At 43.8% G+C, this 17,440-nt stretch overlaps 2 protein-coding genes and 2 long non-coding RNA genes across 5 annotated transcripts in view; 3 read left to right on the top strand and 1 right to left on the bottom strand.

Annotated features, from left to right (window-relative positions):
• Positions 1-17,440, top strand: part of LOC138980436 (leucine-rich repeat protein lrrA-like) — a 134,006-nt gene that overhangs the window by 4,969 nt on the left and 111,597 nt on the right. The gene's annotated exons all lie outside the window — the stretch shown is intronic.
• On the top strand, positions 3,535-4,167 carry LOC138980433 (uncharacterized). The gene is made up of 2 exons (XR_011460323.1): positions 3,535-3,961; positions 4,131-4,167. It is a non-coding gene; the product is annotated as an uncharacterized lncRNA (long non-coding RNA).
• On the top strand, positions 7,328-11,292 carry LOC138980430 (uncharacterized). Its single transcript, XM_070353312.1, has 2 exons — positions 7,328-11,086; positions 11,256-11,292. Exon 1 carries the CDS (start codon positions 7,377-7,379, stop codon positions 10,149-10,151), a length of 2,775 nt encoding a protein of 924 aa, XP_070209413.1. The 5' UTR covers positions 7,328-7,376; the 3' UTR covers positions 10,152-11,086; positions 11,256-11,292.
• Positions 12,059-13,498, bottom strand: LOC138980432 (uncharacterized). The gene is made up of 2 exons (XR_011460322.1): positions 13,277-13,498; positions 12,059-12,630 (listed from the first exon to the last, which is right to left on the bottom strand). It is a non-coding gene; the product is annotated as an uncharacterized lncRNA (long non-coding RNA).

Raw genomic sequence — 17,440 nt, 5'->3', positions numbered from 1 at the left:
GCGCTAAATCAAAAACTTTCGTTAAAAAGGCTTGCTCTAAGCGCTTGACATCTAAACTAAAACGTCATTCACACTCTTTGCAATGATGTACAAGAACTTCATGTCACACTCTTTCATTCAGTATAGCACCATTCACACAGTTGTTATTCTGTACAAGACAATAAGTTAGTCTAACATTTAGAATGTTCATAAGATGAAAACAAGAGAAAACCAGACTGATTAAAACAACTGCTTAGTACTAACAAAGCATGAATCTTAATGATAACGTAATACATATTTAACTGTTAAGACCATAAAAAAAACCTATATGCTAAAATAACTTCGAACTTTTAAGAACTTCTTATAAGATACACAGCACATCTAGATAAACACCAGAATGATAAAACAAAAGGCAACTCGTTAAAACTATTAAATGCATCAATGTCTAAAACACGAAAGACTCAAATATAAGATACACAATTCTCTAGAATTGTTTATTAAAACTGAAACCGACCTGCTCAAAGTAAACCATACCCACCCCCTCCCTACCCACCCCCAACACTAAATACTAATTATTTCTACTCTTAACTTCCCAACTACACGTTATCCATAAACTATGCACAGGAACATGTGTGTCAGCATTATGTGGCACCGACATGACTTGTGCATATCTAGCTTACAGCTAAGGGTTAAAGTTAAAGGACTACTGCAGTGAAAAATTATATTTATAATAATTCATTTGTGAGTTTATTATTTTTTGTTGTTGTGTTTGTTAGATTTTCTGTTTTTAACATCTGCATCTATATATATATACGACTAGTGTCTGTGTGTGTGTGTGTGTGTGTGTGTGTGTGATTGTTCGCCATGCACGGCCAAAGTTCTCGATGGATCTGCTTCAAATTTGGTGTCCATATTCAGATACACCATGCACAAAATCTGGTCGATGAGATATTTCACCACGTGCTCTCAGCGCGCAGCGCTGAACCGATTTTGGTTTTTCGCGCGCAGCGCTGAAGCGATTTTGGTTTTTCTCTCGATCCATTCCCAGTAACTCTTCCTTATCTTCTCCAGTGTTTTCAGCCGCGTTTGTCTCCCTTCCTCCGTGTGGTGCGCCGGCAAAGCCGGCGTACACCCGGCAAAGCCGGGTCCCAGGCGCAGCCTGGTATTCGGCTCTACTTCTTCCCGGCGAAGCCGGTACCCGGCGAAGCGGGTATTCATCTAGTATATGATATCTACCTCCATTTTAAAGAACCCGTCTTTAAAAAAAAAGAAAACAAGTCGCGTAAGGCGAAATTACAACATTTAGTCAAGCTGTCGAACTAACAGAATGAAACTGAACTCACTGCATTTTTACAGCAAGAGCGTATACTCGTAGCATCGTCAGTCCACCGCTCGATGCAATGGCAGTGAAATTGACAAGAAGAGCGGGGTAGTAGTTGCGCTGAGAAGGATAGCACGCTTTTCTTTATCTCTATTCTTTTTAACTTTCTGAGCGTGTTTTTAATCCAAACATATCACATCTACATGTATATGTTTTTGGAATCAGGAACCCACAAGGAATAAGATGAAATTGTTTTTAAATCGATTTCGGAAATTTTATTTTAATAATAATTTTTGTATTTTTAATTTTCAGAGCTTGTTTTTAATCCAAATATAACATATATTTGATATGTTTTTGGAATCAGAAAATGATGAAGAATAAGATAAACGTAAATTTGGATCGTTTTTAAAACAATTTTTTTTTTTTTTACAATTTTCAGATTTTTAATGACCAAAGTCATTAATTAATTTTTAAGCCACCAAACTGAAATGCAATACCGAAGTCCGGCCTTCGTCGAAGATTGCTGGGCCAAAATTTCAATCAATTTGATTGAAAAATGAGGGTGTGACAGTGCCGCCTCAACTTTTACAAAAAGCCGGATATGACGTCATCAAAGATATTTATCGAAAAAAATAAAAAAAACATCCGGGGATATCATTCCCAGGAACTCTCACGTCAAATTTCATAAAGATCGGTCCAGTAGTTTGGTCTGAATCGTTCTACACACGAACACACACAGACAGACAGACACACATACACACACACACGCACACACACACACACACACACACACACACACACACACACACACACACACATACACACACACACACACATACACCACACCCTCGTCTCGATTCCCCCCTCTACGTTAAAACATTTAGTCAGAACTTGACTAAATGTAAAATCAAAACTTGACTAAATATAAAAAGAGAGTTTTTCTCAGAAGTTTTGAGGTTTTGCAAGGTGAGTACCGCGGTAGCCAGCCGCAAGGTTGGTTATGACGTAAGATTGCAGAAGTAAGACTTACTCCCTCTGTTTTGAGACCCTCTAGATCTGTTTTGTCGGATATTTTCTATTTCTTATTTAACATCTGCAAATCTGCCTCCATGCTCACTCCAATGAGCGCTTCTGCTGGAAACACGCTTCTCCGGGTTTACCGCTAGGTGGCGCACGAGAATCAGGCCTGTGCTCCAGCGGCGCGACCGCAATTTCGCTTCGCTGCGGAAGGGTAACACAGTCGTGTCACTGACCGGGACACAGCGGCAGAGATAATATTTTGCGGAAGAATGCCGAACAAGTGTTGTGTAGTGAACTGCAACAAAGCAAAGGGATTTAAGTTTTCCAAAGATGTTGAGAGGAGAAAGCGATGGATGGTTAGCAGGCCACAGTCATATTGTCTGTGTGCTTTGCGCTTTGCAACTTCAGGAACAACGTCGTGTCTAAACATGCATGTTTGTTCTTGTTCTTTTAGTCAAATCCAAAGCTATTTTGTTTTATGCAGGCATGCTCACACTGAGGTAGACGTGTCCTAACTTGATATGAATGCGTACTTTTCTTTCTACAACTACAGTCATTTGTGTTTTCTTGAGAAAATCATAAACTTTTTTTTCACATCTGTTTCTAAAGGCATCTGGGATAGTGGTATTCACCTGAACATCATAGGGCACAAATAAGCCCTGTTGCACTTTTTTGTTCACTGGTTATATGAATGCAGCTGTGGATCAATGTATTAGTGATACTAATGGGTAAATTCCAAAATTCATTATCCGATTTGAGTAAAGACCAGTGATGGCGCTAGTATTTTTTCAAACCGGTACGCAAACTTTAATGATGCAAACAGTCCAGAAAAAAAACGGTAGGCAGGTCGTTGGAACCAGTAAGAGTCCAACTCAGAGTACTGATTTTATTTTTTAACCAGCGAAAAAAAACCCGGTAGTTCTAAAAATCAACCTCGTCGGTCATACCGGCAGCCAATTTTGTTCCGGTATTTTCTCGTTTCAACCGGTAAAATACCGGTAATTAGCGGTTAACGCCAATACTGAAAGACATGAGCAGAGGTTATTTAGTATATGTGTGAGTGTGCTATAATATATGTGTGACTGTTCACAGTTCAGTTATAGCTGTGCTCATCTATGCAGGTGTGAGCCATTGTGACTGACCAAATATCTGCTGCTAGCTGGAACTGTTTAGTTTGTGGTCACCACCACAAAGCCATAGTACCTGGTGTAACTGCCATGCAGTTAAAGGGAAGCGACCCCTTAAGTGTAACTAACTTTTTATAACTTTGCATGGATTCTTTCCCCTTGACCACTTTCGGGAAACCCTTGTTTACTCCTAAGTTATAACGCGATATAGTTCCATCTTTCCGGGTTCTTTCTCTTAATTTGCCACCTTTTATGGACATTTTTTACTGATGTGTGTACCTGCCCTTTGATGGATGAGTAGCTGTGGTTCGGGATTTTTCGATGGTTTTTCGGTGGATTGTTTCAAGTAACAGTTTTCTGTATTCATGCGCGGTTTTCCGGCTGAGCGGTAAATGTAAGCCATTTTGGGTTCTTTCGCTCAAGAGAACCTCATGAAAGCGACACTGGGTCGCTCCCACTGAAAGCCACTGAACTCATGGAACTCTCTCTGCCTCTAGATTCCTTGGACAACGAGGTATGAGTAATTATGTAATAGCGCTTCGATGTTTCTTTTATTTTCTCATGGTTTTAGCATTATAAATGATTGTCTTGTCGGAAGATTTGTGACCATGCTTCTTGTTCCTCTAACTTTTATCATTGGTGAACATGGGTCTTGTATTGATGACCTTTTTATTCTCTTGCAGTTTTACGGTGCTATTGACAAATAAAAGTACACCAGTCCCAGCGTTGTTTTGAATCATTTGACGAGAGGCAGTGACAGTAAAACTCGTTCCCAGAGTAAAACGAACTCGCTACCAGAGTAAAGGAAAACGCGCCTGAAGAGAAAGGCGACCTTTCAACCATTGACCTTCGACATAGGTCAACAACCGGCCAGAACTTGGAAGACATCGACTGGCAAAATTATGGAAAAGGAAAATCTGAACCCTCTTGAAATGAACGAAGGACAAGAGAACTCAGAAAGCGTCAGACGTTCTGCAAGGGAACAAAAACTGACAGAAAAGGGCAGAAGCTACAAGAAAGAACTACTTTTACAAGCCTTTCACTCTGAACATTGTGGGTTGCTGGACTTTCTTACTGACACTGACAGTCTGCTACAACAGAGCACTGTGGACTGTGAAGATATGATTTCAAGGCGCCAAGCGATTACATCCCGAATCAGCCTACTGAGAGAAACTGCTGAGAAGATAAATGAATTGGATGATGGTGAAGAAAGCACTGATGGTTTGCTCAACGACGTGGCAAATATGGCAGTCTCAACCATGAACAAGATTGTTACTGCAACAAAGCACATGAATAATCCTGTACGCTCAGTAGTTTCTCATGCGTCAAAGCGATCTAAGGCCTCTTCTACTTCATCACAGAGACTTCTGGCCGCAGCTGAAGCTGCCGCTCTACAAGCCAAGCTACAGTCACAGCGTCTTGAGAAAGAAAGACAAGAAAAATTGGAACAGCTTGAATTTGAAGAAAATCTACGCAGAATGGAAACAGAAAGAACGATGGCAAAGATGAAAAGAGAAATAGAAGAAGAAAAAATTGTGGCTCAGTTGAAAATGGAGGAAGCAAGACTGAAAGTGCTTGACGAGCCTAACAGTGGTTCACAATCAAGCCAAGGGAGCCACACTGCACCACAGAGACAAGACATTATGCCACACAGACGGGCCTTGCATCAAATTGATGATTGGAACAACATCATGCCGCATAGACAGGCCTCTCATCAGACTTATGATTGTGCTCAAAAGACAAACCTGCGCCATGACACTCAGGATTTGCATCAGTTTGATGGCCGATCGCAAAAGACAAACCTGCGCCACGACGCTCAGGCTTTGCGTCAGATTGGTGATCGCTCACAAGGAACGAACCTGCGTCATGAAGCTCAGGCCTTGCATCAGTCTGATACTCACGCACAAAGAACAAACCTGAACTACGATGCTCCAGTGTTTACTCCTTGGAGCCAAACTACCGAACAATTTGCAGATGCGCTAGCAAGGGCAATAACCACAAGTCGATTGCCTATTCCAGAGCCACCCATCTTCACTGGCGATCCACTTCACTATCCTGACTGGATTTTCTCATTCACCTCACTGATTGAGAATAGAGGTATCGCACCGTCAGACAAAATCCACTACTTGAAACGCTACCTAGGTGGGCCGGCCAGGGAGGCCGTCAGTGGCTTTTTCATGCTCAGAAGTGACGATGCATACAGGCAAGCACGGGATATTCTGGAAAAGAGGTTTGGCAACCCCTTTGCCGTTTCTGAAGCTTTCCGCACCAAACTGGACGCCTGGCCTAAGGTGGCTAACAAGGATAAAGCGGGCCTTCGCAACTTGTCTGACTTCCTTCTCCAGTGTCAAGCTGCAGCTGCCGAAGTACCTGACCTGAAAATTCTCGACGACGTGCGTGAGATCAGAAAGATCACAGCCAAGCTTCCAGATTGGATAGCCCACAGATGGAATCGGACAACGGCAACAACCAAGCGAGACAAGGCCAGATACCCGACGTTCCAGGAATTCACGCAATTTGTTGTCGAAGAATCTGAGATTGTGAATGACCCAGTCCTCTCCGCTGAGCCTCTACCAGCGGGTCCAAGGCCACAAAGCCAAAGGCATCATGAACAACCTCGGCCTCCGAAGACAGTCTTGAATACGAACGGCAACATGGTTTCCAACAACCACAATGAGAACACCCAGACGTCTGCATCCTCGACAAGTTGCCTGTTTTGTAAAAGGCAACATCACTCAATGAATGAGTGCAGAGACTTTATGAGAAAGCAGATGTCAGAAAGAAAGGATTTCGTCAGAAAGGAAGGCCTGTGCTTTGGGTGCCTAAGACCAGGGCACACGTCAAAGGACTGCACGAAACGGTGTGACTGCAAGAAGTGCAGCAAGAAACATCCTACGAGCCTTCATGACGACAACTGGTCGTCAAATCACCAGCGTCCTCCAAAGGAAATGAAAAGGGATGATCAGAAGGATACTCAACAAACTGATCTAAAGAATGGATCATGCAGGAAGGTTCTCTCAAATACAGAGAGCAGCTTGACGTCAATGGCCGTCCCAGTGTTTCTGTCGACAGACGAAAACCCACACCAGGAGATACTGGTCTACGCACTCCTAGATACGATGTCTGATTCTACATTTGTTCTGGAGTCCGTGGCAAGGGACTTGCAGGCTTCCTCCACACCAGCTGCTTTGAAGCTGACAACGATGACAGACACTAGCGTCACAGTGGCATGTCAGAAGTACTCAAACTTGAGGGTCAGAGGCTTCAACTCGGAGAAGACGATACACCTGCCTGTCACCTACTCAAGAGATCACATCCCGCTTGACGATGAGCACATTCCATCACCAGAAACGGCAGGCAGATGGCCACATTTGAGCAGATTGGAGAACGTCTTGGTTCCCAAACAAGACTGCGCCGTTGGGCTGTTGATTGGATATAACTGCCCGAGAGCACTGGCACCATTGAACTGTGTCACTGGAGACGATGATCAGCCATATGCAGTTGAGACAGAGCTTGGTTGGAGCATCGTCGGCGGCATCACAGAAAGCTTCGATGCTATCGGAACCTCACATAGAGTGATCACAGGGGAAGTTGCTCACTCAGCTTACCACCCAGAGAGATCAGTGACCTATGTGCAGAAGACTCACATTAAAGAGGTCACGACGGCAGATCTCGTGAAAATTATGGAGCAAGACTTCCAGGAACTGAGCCCACCTGACCAAACGATGTCCCAAGAAGACAAACAATTTCTGAAGACACTTGAAGAAGGCATTCATCAAACAGAGGATGGACATTATGAAATGCCACTTCCCTTCAGAAATGGCGAGCCAAAGCTGCCCAACAATCGACAAGCAGCCTATCATCGAGTCATGGCTCTAAAACGGCAGTTTGAAAGAAAACCTCAGTACCTACAACACTACACAGCCTTTATGAAGGAAATCATTGACAGAGGGGATGCGGAGAAGGTCCCAAGTGATGAAATGAACGACACTCAGTGGTATATCCCCCATCATGGAGTATACCACCCCAAAAAGCCAGAAAAGGTCAGAGTAGTCTTCGACTGCAGCGCTCGATACCAAGGGACTTGTATCAACGATCATCTGCTTCAGGGCCCTGACCTCGTCAACTCACTGGTGGGAGTCCTTTGCAGATTCAGACAAGGCCCCATCGCCTTCACATGCGATGTGGAGAAAATGTACCACCAGTTCCGGGTGGAAAGACGACACCAAGACTATCTACGGTTTCTGTGGTGGGAGGATGGAGACCTCTCCAAGGCTCCAGTCGATTATCGCATGAAAGTCCACTTGTTTGGTGCATCGTCCTCACCTGGATGCGCCAATTTCGCACTGAAGCGACTTGCCAAAGACCACGAACACCTGGGAGAAAGGGCTGCAAATTTTCTCATGAACGATTTCTACGTGGACGATGGCCTGAAGGGAGAGTCCACAGCTGAAGCAGCCATTGATCTGCTCGAAAAGGCCAGGCTCATCTGTTCAAAAGGCGGTCTGAGGCTACACAAGATTGTTTCAAACAGCAATGAGGTCGTGAACAGCGTTCCAGAGTCTGAGCGCGGGGGTGCTGCTCAAGCCAACAAAAACACGGACCTTGGTACCACCGCACTTGAGAGCGTCCTGGGGCTGCAGTGGTGTATGGAATCAGACAGCTTCTGCTTCAAGCTGAACCCAAAAGACAACCCACTGACACGACGTGGAATTTTGGCCACTGTAGCATCAATCTACGACCCCTTGGGCCTCATTGCACCTGTAGTCCTAGTGGGAAGGATGATTCTCCAAGAAATGTGTGGAGGCGGAGCTGGTTGGGACCACCCTATCCCTGAAGACCTCCGCCCACAATGGGAGAAATGGATGAGTGACCTGCAAAAGCTCACAGACTTCAAAGTCCCAAGATGTTACCTGGGGAACATCAGCTCGCCAGTCGGAGTTGAACTTCACCACTTCTCCGATGCCTCGCTGCAAGGTTACGGGCAGTGCTCATACTTGCGCCTGAGAAGTGACGACGGCCAAGCACACTGCACTCTTGTCATGGCAAAGGCCCGAGTAGCTCCACTGAAGGCAACAACAGTTCCAAGATTGGAACTTCAGGCAGCTGTACTATCAGCGAAGACGGCAGCTTTTCTGGATGCTGAACTTGACTACCCAAACATCACTAACTTCTTCTGGACTGATTCAAAGGTGGTTTTGGGATACATCAAAAACAAGACAACAAGATTCCACATGTATGTCGCGAACAGAGTGGAACAGATTTGCCAAAGGTCCAATCCTGACCAGTGGCACTACATTGCAACATCAGAGAATCCAGCAGACCATGCCTCTCGTGGATTGTCAGTGGATGAGTTGTCCACATCAAACTGGCTAAAAGGACCAGATTTTCTCTGGCAAAGGGAAATCACAATGAATGACGCAGACATTGAAGTGGACCCTCAGGACAAAGAAATCAAGAGCGCAACAGTCCACACTACACAAGGGGCAAAGTTCACTACCTTTGAAGAGAGAATCAGGAGATTCTCCAGCCTCAGACGCGCAGTCACAGCTGTTGCCAGAATCGTCATGTGCTGTGCACGCAAACGGGGAAAGGAGATCTCGGATGTCGAAGCCAAGAAGAGAGCTGAACAGAACATTGTCAAATGTATCCAAAGAGAGAGCTTTGACGTCAGTGATCTGAAGTCGAAGTCGAGCCCGCTCAGCCAGCTTGACCCATTTCTTGACGAAGACGGCCTGCTGCGAGTTGGAGGCAGAATCAAGAAGACTTCAGAACTCTATGGCGTAAAACACCCCTTGATCCTGCCGAAAAACAGCCACGTGTCTCACCTCATCACTGCACATCAACATGAAAAGACAGCCCACCAAGGTCGGAGCCTGACAATAAACGCAATCCGCTCTGCCGGATATTGGATCCTGGGATGCAGAAGAGTTGTCTCGTCACTTATCAACAAGTGCACAGCCTGCATCAGACATCGTGGAAAGGCGAAAGGCCAAAAGATGGCTGACCTCCCAAAGGAAAGAGTAGAGCCATCTCCGCCATTCACCTACTGTGGAATAGACTGTTTTGGACCCTTCACTGTGAAGGAAGGCCGTAAGGAAGTCAAGCGATACGGACTTTTGATCACATGTTTGGCCATGAGAGCAGTACACATTGAGGTACTCAATGACATGACAACCGATGCATTTCTGAATGGCCTCAGATGTTTCATCGCTCTCAGAGGCAAGGTCCGAATGATACGCTGTGACCAAGGCTCAAACTTCATTGGGGCGAAACATGAGCTAAAAGAAGAACTGAAGAAGCTGGACCACAAAACAGTCGCACTTCGATTGCTTGAGCTGGACTGCGAATTCAAGTTCAACCCCCCATCATCCAGCCACATGGGTGGAATTTGGGAGAGACAGATACGCAACATCCGCAACGTCCTTACAGGCATTCTGGACAACTGTGCTGCTAGACTCGACACATCCTGCCTAAGAACACTGATGTACGAGGCGATGGCTATCGTCAATAGCAGACCATTGACTGTGGAAAACCTTGAAAGAGCAGACGGCCCACTGCCCTTGACGCCTAACCATGTCCTAACCATGAAGCCTGGCATTGTCATGCCTCCTCCTCCTGGAGTCTTCGAGAAGGAAGACCTGTACCTGAAGAAGCGATGGCGGCGAGTGCAGTACCTTGCAGACACTTTCTGGACCAGATAGAAGAAAGAATACCTGCAAACTCTGCAAACCAGAAGCATCTGGCAACAAACGCAGGACAACATCCGGGAAGGTGACATTGTCCTACTCCAAGAAGATGGGATCTGCAGGACAGACTGGAAAACAGCCAGGGTTGTGAAAACCTTTCCCGGCGATGACGGACGTGTCAGAAGGGTGAAACTACTCATGGCAACCTCTGAACTTGATAAACATGGAAAACCTCTGCGCCAGAGGTCCTACCTGGAAAGACCAGTTCACAAACTTATTGTTCTTCTCCCAAAGAACATTTCGAACAATGATTAGCCAAACCGCTGGACTTGTATATCCTTTTTAAGCTTTCTACGGACAGCTTTTTTGCTTGAACATTCAGTAGTTAACCCAGTGAACGTGAATAGCCTTTTTTAAGTTCTCTAGCGATAGTTCTAACTCGAACTTTTATTACCTGTTTGATATTCCTGGACTTTTAAATCATCTTAAAGTTAAAGTAGATGATTCAGGTGGGAGTGTAACTGCCATGCAGTTAAAGGGAAGCGACCCCTTAAGTGTAACTAACTTTTTATAACTTTGCATGGATTCTTTCCCCTTGACCACTTTCGGGAAACCCTTGTTTACTCCTAAGTTATAACGCGATATAGTTCCATCTTTCCGGGTTCTTTCTCTTAATTTGCCACCTTTTATGGACATTTTTTACTGATGTGTGTACTTGCCCTTTGATGGATGAGTAGCTGTGGTTCGGGATTTTTCGATGGTTTTTCGGTGGATTGTTTCAAGTAACAGTTTTCTGTATTCATGCGCGGTTTTCCGGCTGAGCGGTAAATGTAAGCCATTTTGGGTTCTTTCGCTCAAGAGAACCTCATGAAAGCGACACTGGGTCGCTCCCACTGAAAGCCACTGAACTCATGGAACTCTCTCTGCCTCTAGATTCCTTGGACAACGAGGTATGAGTAATTATGTAATAGCGCTTCGATGTTTCTTTTATTTTCTCATGGTTTTAGCATTATAAATGATTGTCTTGTCGGAAGATTTGTGACCATGCTTCTTGTTCCTCTAACTTTTATCATTGGTGAACATGGGTCTTGTATTGATGACCTTTTTATTCTCTTGCAGTTTTACGGTGCTATTGACAAATAAAAGTACACCAGTCCCAGCGTTGTTTTGAATCATTTGACGAGAGGCAGTGACACCTGGAATGTCTGTGTTTAGTCAGTATGTGATATGGCAGGCTTGAATCTGTTTGCCAAGATATATTTCATATACTGAGTGTTGTATAATGGTGCACATCACTGTTGTTCACTTTTTGTGCTGGTCTGTGTGTTTTGTTTAACTGTTGGTTATTACTGTACTAGTGATTAATCAACTGAAACTTTACACTTACATTTGTCTGTGTGTACAGTTTATTTTATGCATTGATTTTGTGAGCAGTGAATACTGAGTCTTGTGCGTGTGCTTATTTAGTTTTTTATATGCATCAGTGAGTGAGAGTTAAGCCTACTCTATGAATCAGTACATCTTCAGTGCTCATTCTTGCAAGATTACAAGGAGATATTAGCTATACAGTAGTTCATTCAATGCTCAAATTAAGATCAAAGTGCTTCTTCACAGATTAATATATTCTGCCAAATAGCACTACACAGTCTTAGCAATCTGATTCTGAATTCATAAACTCACATTTTTTTAAACAATTGCAAAATGATTGACAGTGTGTTATGCATCCTCCTGATATTTCATATACAGCTAATGGATAAAGTTGAATTGACCGATCAAGTTCAGATAATAATTTTATCTTTTGCTGCAAACTGCAAAAAATATTATATTATCAGAAGTCTGCCCAAACACAAAATGCCATCCATGCATTGCACAATTCTTCGTTCATTTATCACTCTCATCACACACAGACATTCACCAATTCGTTCAGGCATATATATGACACTTTATTCATCACACAGTGACACAAGTAAACCATGAACAACTGAAACTAACCTGACCTGCAACAACTCTTAAATTTAAAGAATAGGGGTTAAAAATCAAGAGTCTGCGAAACCCGGCAAATGCAGTTGGCAGCCCAGAGATCCCTAAGTACCTCTCCCAAAGATGGTACTTTTCGGCTATATTTACAGTTTCAAGCTGTTTGGACAACTTCTTTGAATATGTGTGATTGTATAGTGGTTTTTTTTGGGGAAACTGAAAGGTAGCCTCGTCAGGGGACAACTATTTAAATCCATATCCTTATCATTTTGTTTCTCGATTGAGAATCATTTATAGATGACTATTACTCATTTCCCTTGTTGGGGTGTACTTGTATGTACTGGTGGTTGATTATCCAAATATCCTCTCAGTGATTGAGGCTTATGTGAGGCTCAGTGATTGTAAATTTCTCTGTTCCTTTAACGGGTTTATCCGGTATTTTTATGTGTACTAATGGTACAGGTAGATGTGGGGAGTGATGTTGTTGTTTGTTCAGCCCATCCCATAGAACTTCAACCTGAAATCACACAATGGGTATGAAATTAATGTGTGCATATTTAAATGTTCATATGTAAACTCTACAAGCAGTAGAGCTAATAAATATAAACTAAATATAGCTGAATATTCTAATATTGTCTTCTGTTATTTATATTCTGGGACAGTCCAACCCCCCTCACCCCCCCTCACCCCCCAATAAAAAAAACAATTTCTCAATGCATCACTATGACAATGACTCAATGACTATAACTAAGTAATTAAGTTGACAAGTCTGATTTTCACAATTTTAATTCTAATTATGATTTTTTTTGTGTAGCAACGTGTCTGTATCTGCATTACATTTTAATTTAAACTAAGTCTTATCACACAGTGGAGGGAACATGACAGCTGATCGGTGGGAAGTGTAGTGGGAGAATATTTCACGAACATCTCAAAACATGCCTACTCAGTCAGCACAAGAGTCAAGAGTGCCACTATCATAGTAATCTGGGCTAAATTTTAAACAAGAACCTTTAATTTTTCCGCAGTAATTTTCTCCAAACTAAGCCCAAAACAAAGGCTACAAAACCGTGCCGACGTCAGTCTCAGTCAGTTTCGGCGATCACAAACTGACACACACTTGACAGAAATCACTGAACTTCAGTCTGAAGCAACTTTGAACTCACCTTTCAACCAAATCTGCTTTCCGACCCGAAGTTCGTGCATCCCGCTGTCGCAGTTCAGCTTTCAACTCGGACAAAGTCCAGGTACCATACGGCCTCGACATGTTTTGATGCGAAAAAAGTAAGAAGTGTCGAACTGAGCGTGGAGTGAACGAGTCCAAAGCGAAAGCGTAGATAGCGGACAGGCGGAAGTAAAAGCAGAGGTAAAAGCGAGTCCTGGTATTCGCGCGCCCCCAGCGGCGAAGTACCGAAGAGTTATCCTTCTTTGCCTAGCAGAAGCGCTCATTCTCGTGTAAGAGTTCGGCTCACCATCTGAGATCGCCAGGCTATCTATGGGATAAGAACATCTTTTCTTTTTCTTTATTTGGTGTTTAACGTCGTTTTCAACCATTCACGGTTATATCGCGACGGGGAAAGGGGAGATGGGATAGGGGAAAGGGGGGAGATGGGATAGAGCCACTTGTTAATTGTTCACAAAAGCACTAATCAAAAAATTGCTCCAGGGGCTTGCAACGTAGTACAATATATGACCTTACTGGGAGAATGCAAGTTTCCAGTACAAAGGACTTAACATTTCTTACATACTGCTTGACTAAAATCTTTACAAACATTGATTATTCTATACAAGAAACACTTAACAAGGGTAAAAGGAGAAACAGAACCGTTAGTCGCCTCTTACGACATGCTGGGTAGCATCGGGTAAATTCTTTTTCGTCCCAACCAATATGGGACTCCCCCTAACCCGCGGGGGGTGAAGAACATCTCTCCACTTGGCCTCATGACGTACCAAAAATGAGTAACCTGGCTCAGTGCTCCCTGCGCACTTTGAAGACCTGGGAACCCCTGTTTTCAAACAAACTTGGTGTATTTTCAGAAAAATTACCGTACTCCGGCCACACCGCATTTGAACATCCATGATTCAAACATGTTTCACACGCGTCCGTCGCACCTTTTTTATTTTTTTATTAAGTTTACGTATAGGCTGACACATACACACAAAAAAGCTTCTTTCAATGTTTACTGACAAAAACTGTAATCATGTGTTAAAATACTGGATTGGTGTATTAAGAACAGTAGTCTAGGAAGTTTTTTCGTCGTATTTTCATTCCACTGACCGTACTGATCGCATTCTAGACAATCATGCGTATAAAAACGAAATCGTATGGGTTCCCAGGTCTGACAATGTCAATGGGAATTTGTTGATGAAATAATTCTGTAAATGCAGCCATTGGCTTTTGAAGAAATTAGTTCATCCACAAAATTCTAACTGACGACAGCAAGCAGTGAAGGTGTTGATTGTTGGTATGTGACTAGGTGGAGGGATGGTATTATCACAGGAAAGCTGGGAGTGTGTCTTTAAACAATAAAAGTGGGGGTGACCCTCTAGGACGGGCGTTCGTGTGGAGCCCTGTTGTGTGTTTGTGTGTGTGTGTGTGGTGTGTGTATGTGTGTGTGTGTTGTGTGTGTGTGTGTGTGTGTGTGTGTGTGTTGTGTGTTTGAGTGTGTTGTGTGGGTGTGTGTGCTGTGTGGGTGTGTGTGTTGTGTGGGTGTGTGTGTTGTGTGTGTGTTTGAGTGTGTTGTGTGTGTGTTTGAGTGTGTTGTGTGGGTGTGTGTGTGTTGTGTGTATGTGGGTGTGTGTGTTGTGTGTATGTGGGTGTGTGTGTTGTGTGTGTGTGTTGTGTGTGTGTTGTGTGTGTGTGTGTGTGTATGTGTGTGTGTTGTGTGTTTGTGTGTGTGTGTTGTGTGTGTGTGTGTGTGTGTGTCTGTGTTGTGTGTTGTGTGTGTGTGTGTGTGTGTGTGTGTGTGTGTGTGTGTGTCTTTAAAGACAATCCCCCCCCCCCAGATGTCTGAAGGTCTTAAAATGTGGATTTCTCTGTAGCAAGGTGTGTTCGATCCGCTGTAGGTAAGACTGCAGAAGGAAAACTGTTGTAGGCGCGCGTAGTGTATCCACTTGAGGGGATTTACTGGCCTCTGGAGTGGTGGCAGGAGCATTGACACGTTAAAGACCGTGACACAGTTAGTCACACAGCCTGGTGGTGTGGACAACGACACTGATTGTGTGCTGCTGGTGTGAGCTGGCCTTGTGATGCACTGCCACGAACCGCTCACATTTCTAGTGTTTTCTTGAGGGACGGAATGGGATTAAAGGAAGGTGGTAGAAGTGTTGGTGGTGGTGGCAAAGATCTTGTAGGCTACCAGTTGGGGGACCCTTCCGCGAGGGGTAGGGGGGTAGAACGGGTGTCACATCAGCAGTCCGACTGATACGAGAAAAACTTGCAAGGTTTTATTTTAGCTCATCACAGGAGGCCCTCTTGGGGCATGGGGATGTATAACTCGTTTCCGTCCTGAGTACACTTTCATCCTCCCCGCAACCTCTACAATGACAGTGTCGCGGTCACTGCTTATAGTGTGGTCTGTCACTGCTAATTGTCGCCCCAGCCATGACGTAAGGGGAAGCAATCGCCAGGCATTAACAGCATTAATTACCACAGACACGGCGGCCACTCCGTCAGGTTGTTGCGCCAAGTTCAACTTGGTCGCGGCGATAATTAATGCGTGACGGAATGTTCACCTGGTCACGCTCCCCTTCACACGGTTGGGCACAGCGACATCAACGGCTTGCTTAATTCGCTAAGCCGTCGCGGTCGCAGTTTAATTAAATCTGCTGCTACTGTTTTTCTGTCCTCGCTTTGTGGCGGTGTCTTCGGCTTTGGATATATCGTAATTTCTAGACCTCTGCCTTTGCCGCGACGGTGAAACCGCCGGATTTTAAGACTTTCCCCCCTTTTTGACTCACATGCGAAGCAAAAGTGAGTCTATGTACTCACCCGAGTCGTCCGTCCGTCCGTCCGTCCGTCCGTCCGGACGTCCGTCCGTCCGTCCGGACGTCCGTCCGTCCGTCCGGAAAACTTTAACGTTGGATATTTCTTGGACACTATTCAGTCTATCAGTACCAAATTTGGCAAGATGGTGTATGATGACAAGGCCCCAAAAAACATACATAGCATCTTGACCTTGCTTCAAGGTCAAGGTCGCAGGGGCCATAAATGTTGCCTAAAAAACAGCTATTTTTCATATTTTTCCCATTTTCTCTGAAGTTTTTGAGATTCAATACCTCACCTATATATGATATATAGGGCAAAGTAAGCCCCATCTTTTGATACCAGTTTGGTTTACCTTGCTTCAAGGTCAAGGTCACAGGAGCTCTTCAAAGTTGGATTGTATACATATTTTGAAGTCACCTTGACCCTGAACTATGGAAGATAACTGTTTCAAACTTAAAAATTATGTGGGGCACATGTTATGCTTTCATCATGAGACACATTCGGTCACATATGATCAAGGTCAAGGTCACTTTGACCCTTATGAAATGTGACCAAAATAAGGTAGTGAACCACTAAAAGTGACCATATCTCATGGTAGAAAGAGCCAATAAGCACCATTGTACTTCCTATGTCTTGAATTAACAGCTTTGTGTTGCATGACCTTGGATGACCTGGTCAAGGTCACATGTATTTTGGTAGGAAAAATGTGTAAAGCATGTGAGTCGTATGGGCTTTGCCCTTCTTGTTTATATTTAGTCAAGTTTTGACTAAATATTTTAACATCGAGGGGGAATCGAAACGAGGGTCGTGGTGTATGTGCGTGTGTGCGTGCGTGTGTGCGTGTGTGTGTGTGTGTGTAGAGCGATTCAGACTAAACTACTGGACCGATCTTTATGAAATTTGACATGAGAGTTCCTGGGTATGAAATCCCCGAACGTTTTTTTCATTGATACATTTCAGTTAAACTAAGTTGCTTCATTTTACATGCAGGTGAAATCTCCATTGGCTTCAGGAAATTTGAACAGAGTGCACAAGATCTCAAGAATGCTGGTGTCAACCCCGGTGTCTATGACACCTTATACATGTCAGTAAAAAAAACATCAAGAGAACTGCCGCTTTTTCGTTATGCACTGTACGATGTACTTGCCAGACCTGTTTACCCTTACGATTTTGGCGTAATTTATTACGATTTTCTGCAAAAAATACGCCATTCCGCTATCCGTGTCAAGACTACGATTTTCATAAATAAATAAAAATGTAAAAAAAAATTTTTTTTTTTTTTTTTTAAATTAATTCACATGTTTGGCATTGTTGTTTTTTTCAATGGCAAAATGGGGTGAAA

This window comes from Littorina saxatilis, linkage group LG11 (genome assembly GCF_037325665.1).
Source record: "Littorina saxatilis isolate snail1 linkage group LG11, US_GU_Lsax_2.0, whole genome shotgun sequence".
Classification (NCBI taxonomy): Eukaryota; Metazoa; Mollusca; class Gastropoda; order Littorinimorpha; family Littorinidae; genus Littorina; species Littorina saxatilis.
Note: the sequence above shows the minus strand (reverse complement) of the source record. Positions and strands in the feature narration are given on the sequence as shown.

Excerpts from the sequence above, each read along its gene's own strand:
- LOC138980430 (XM_070353312.1), top strand. The coding sequence starts at position 7,377 with ATGAAGGAAATCATTGACAGAGGGGATGCGGAGAAGGTCCCAAGTGAT.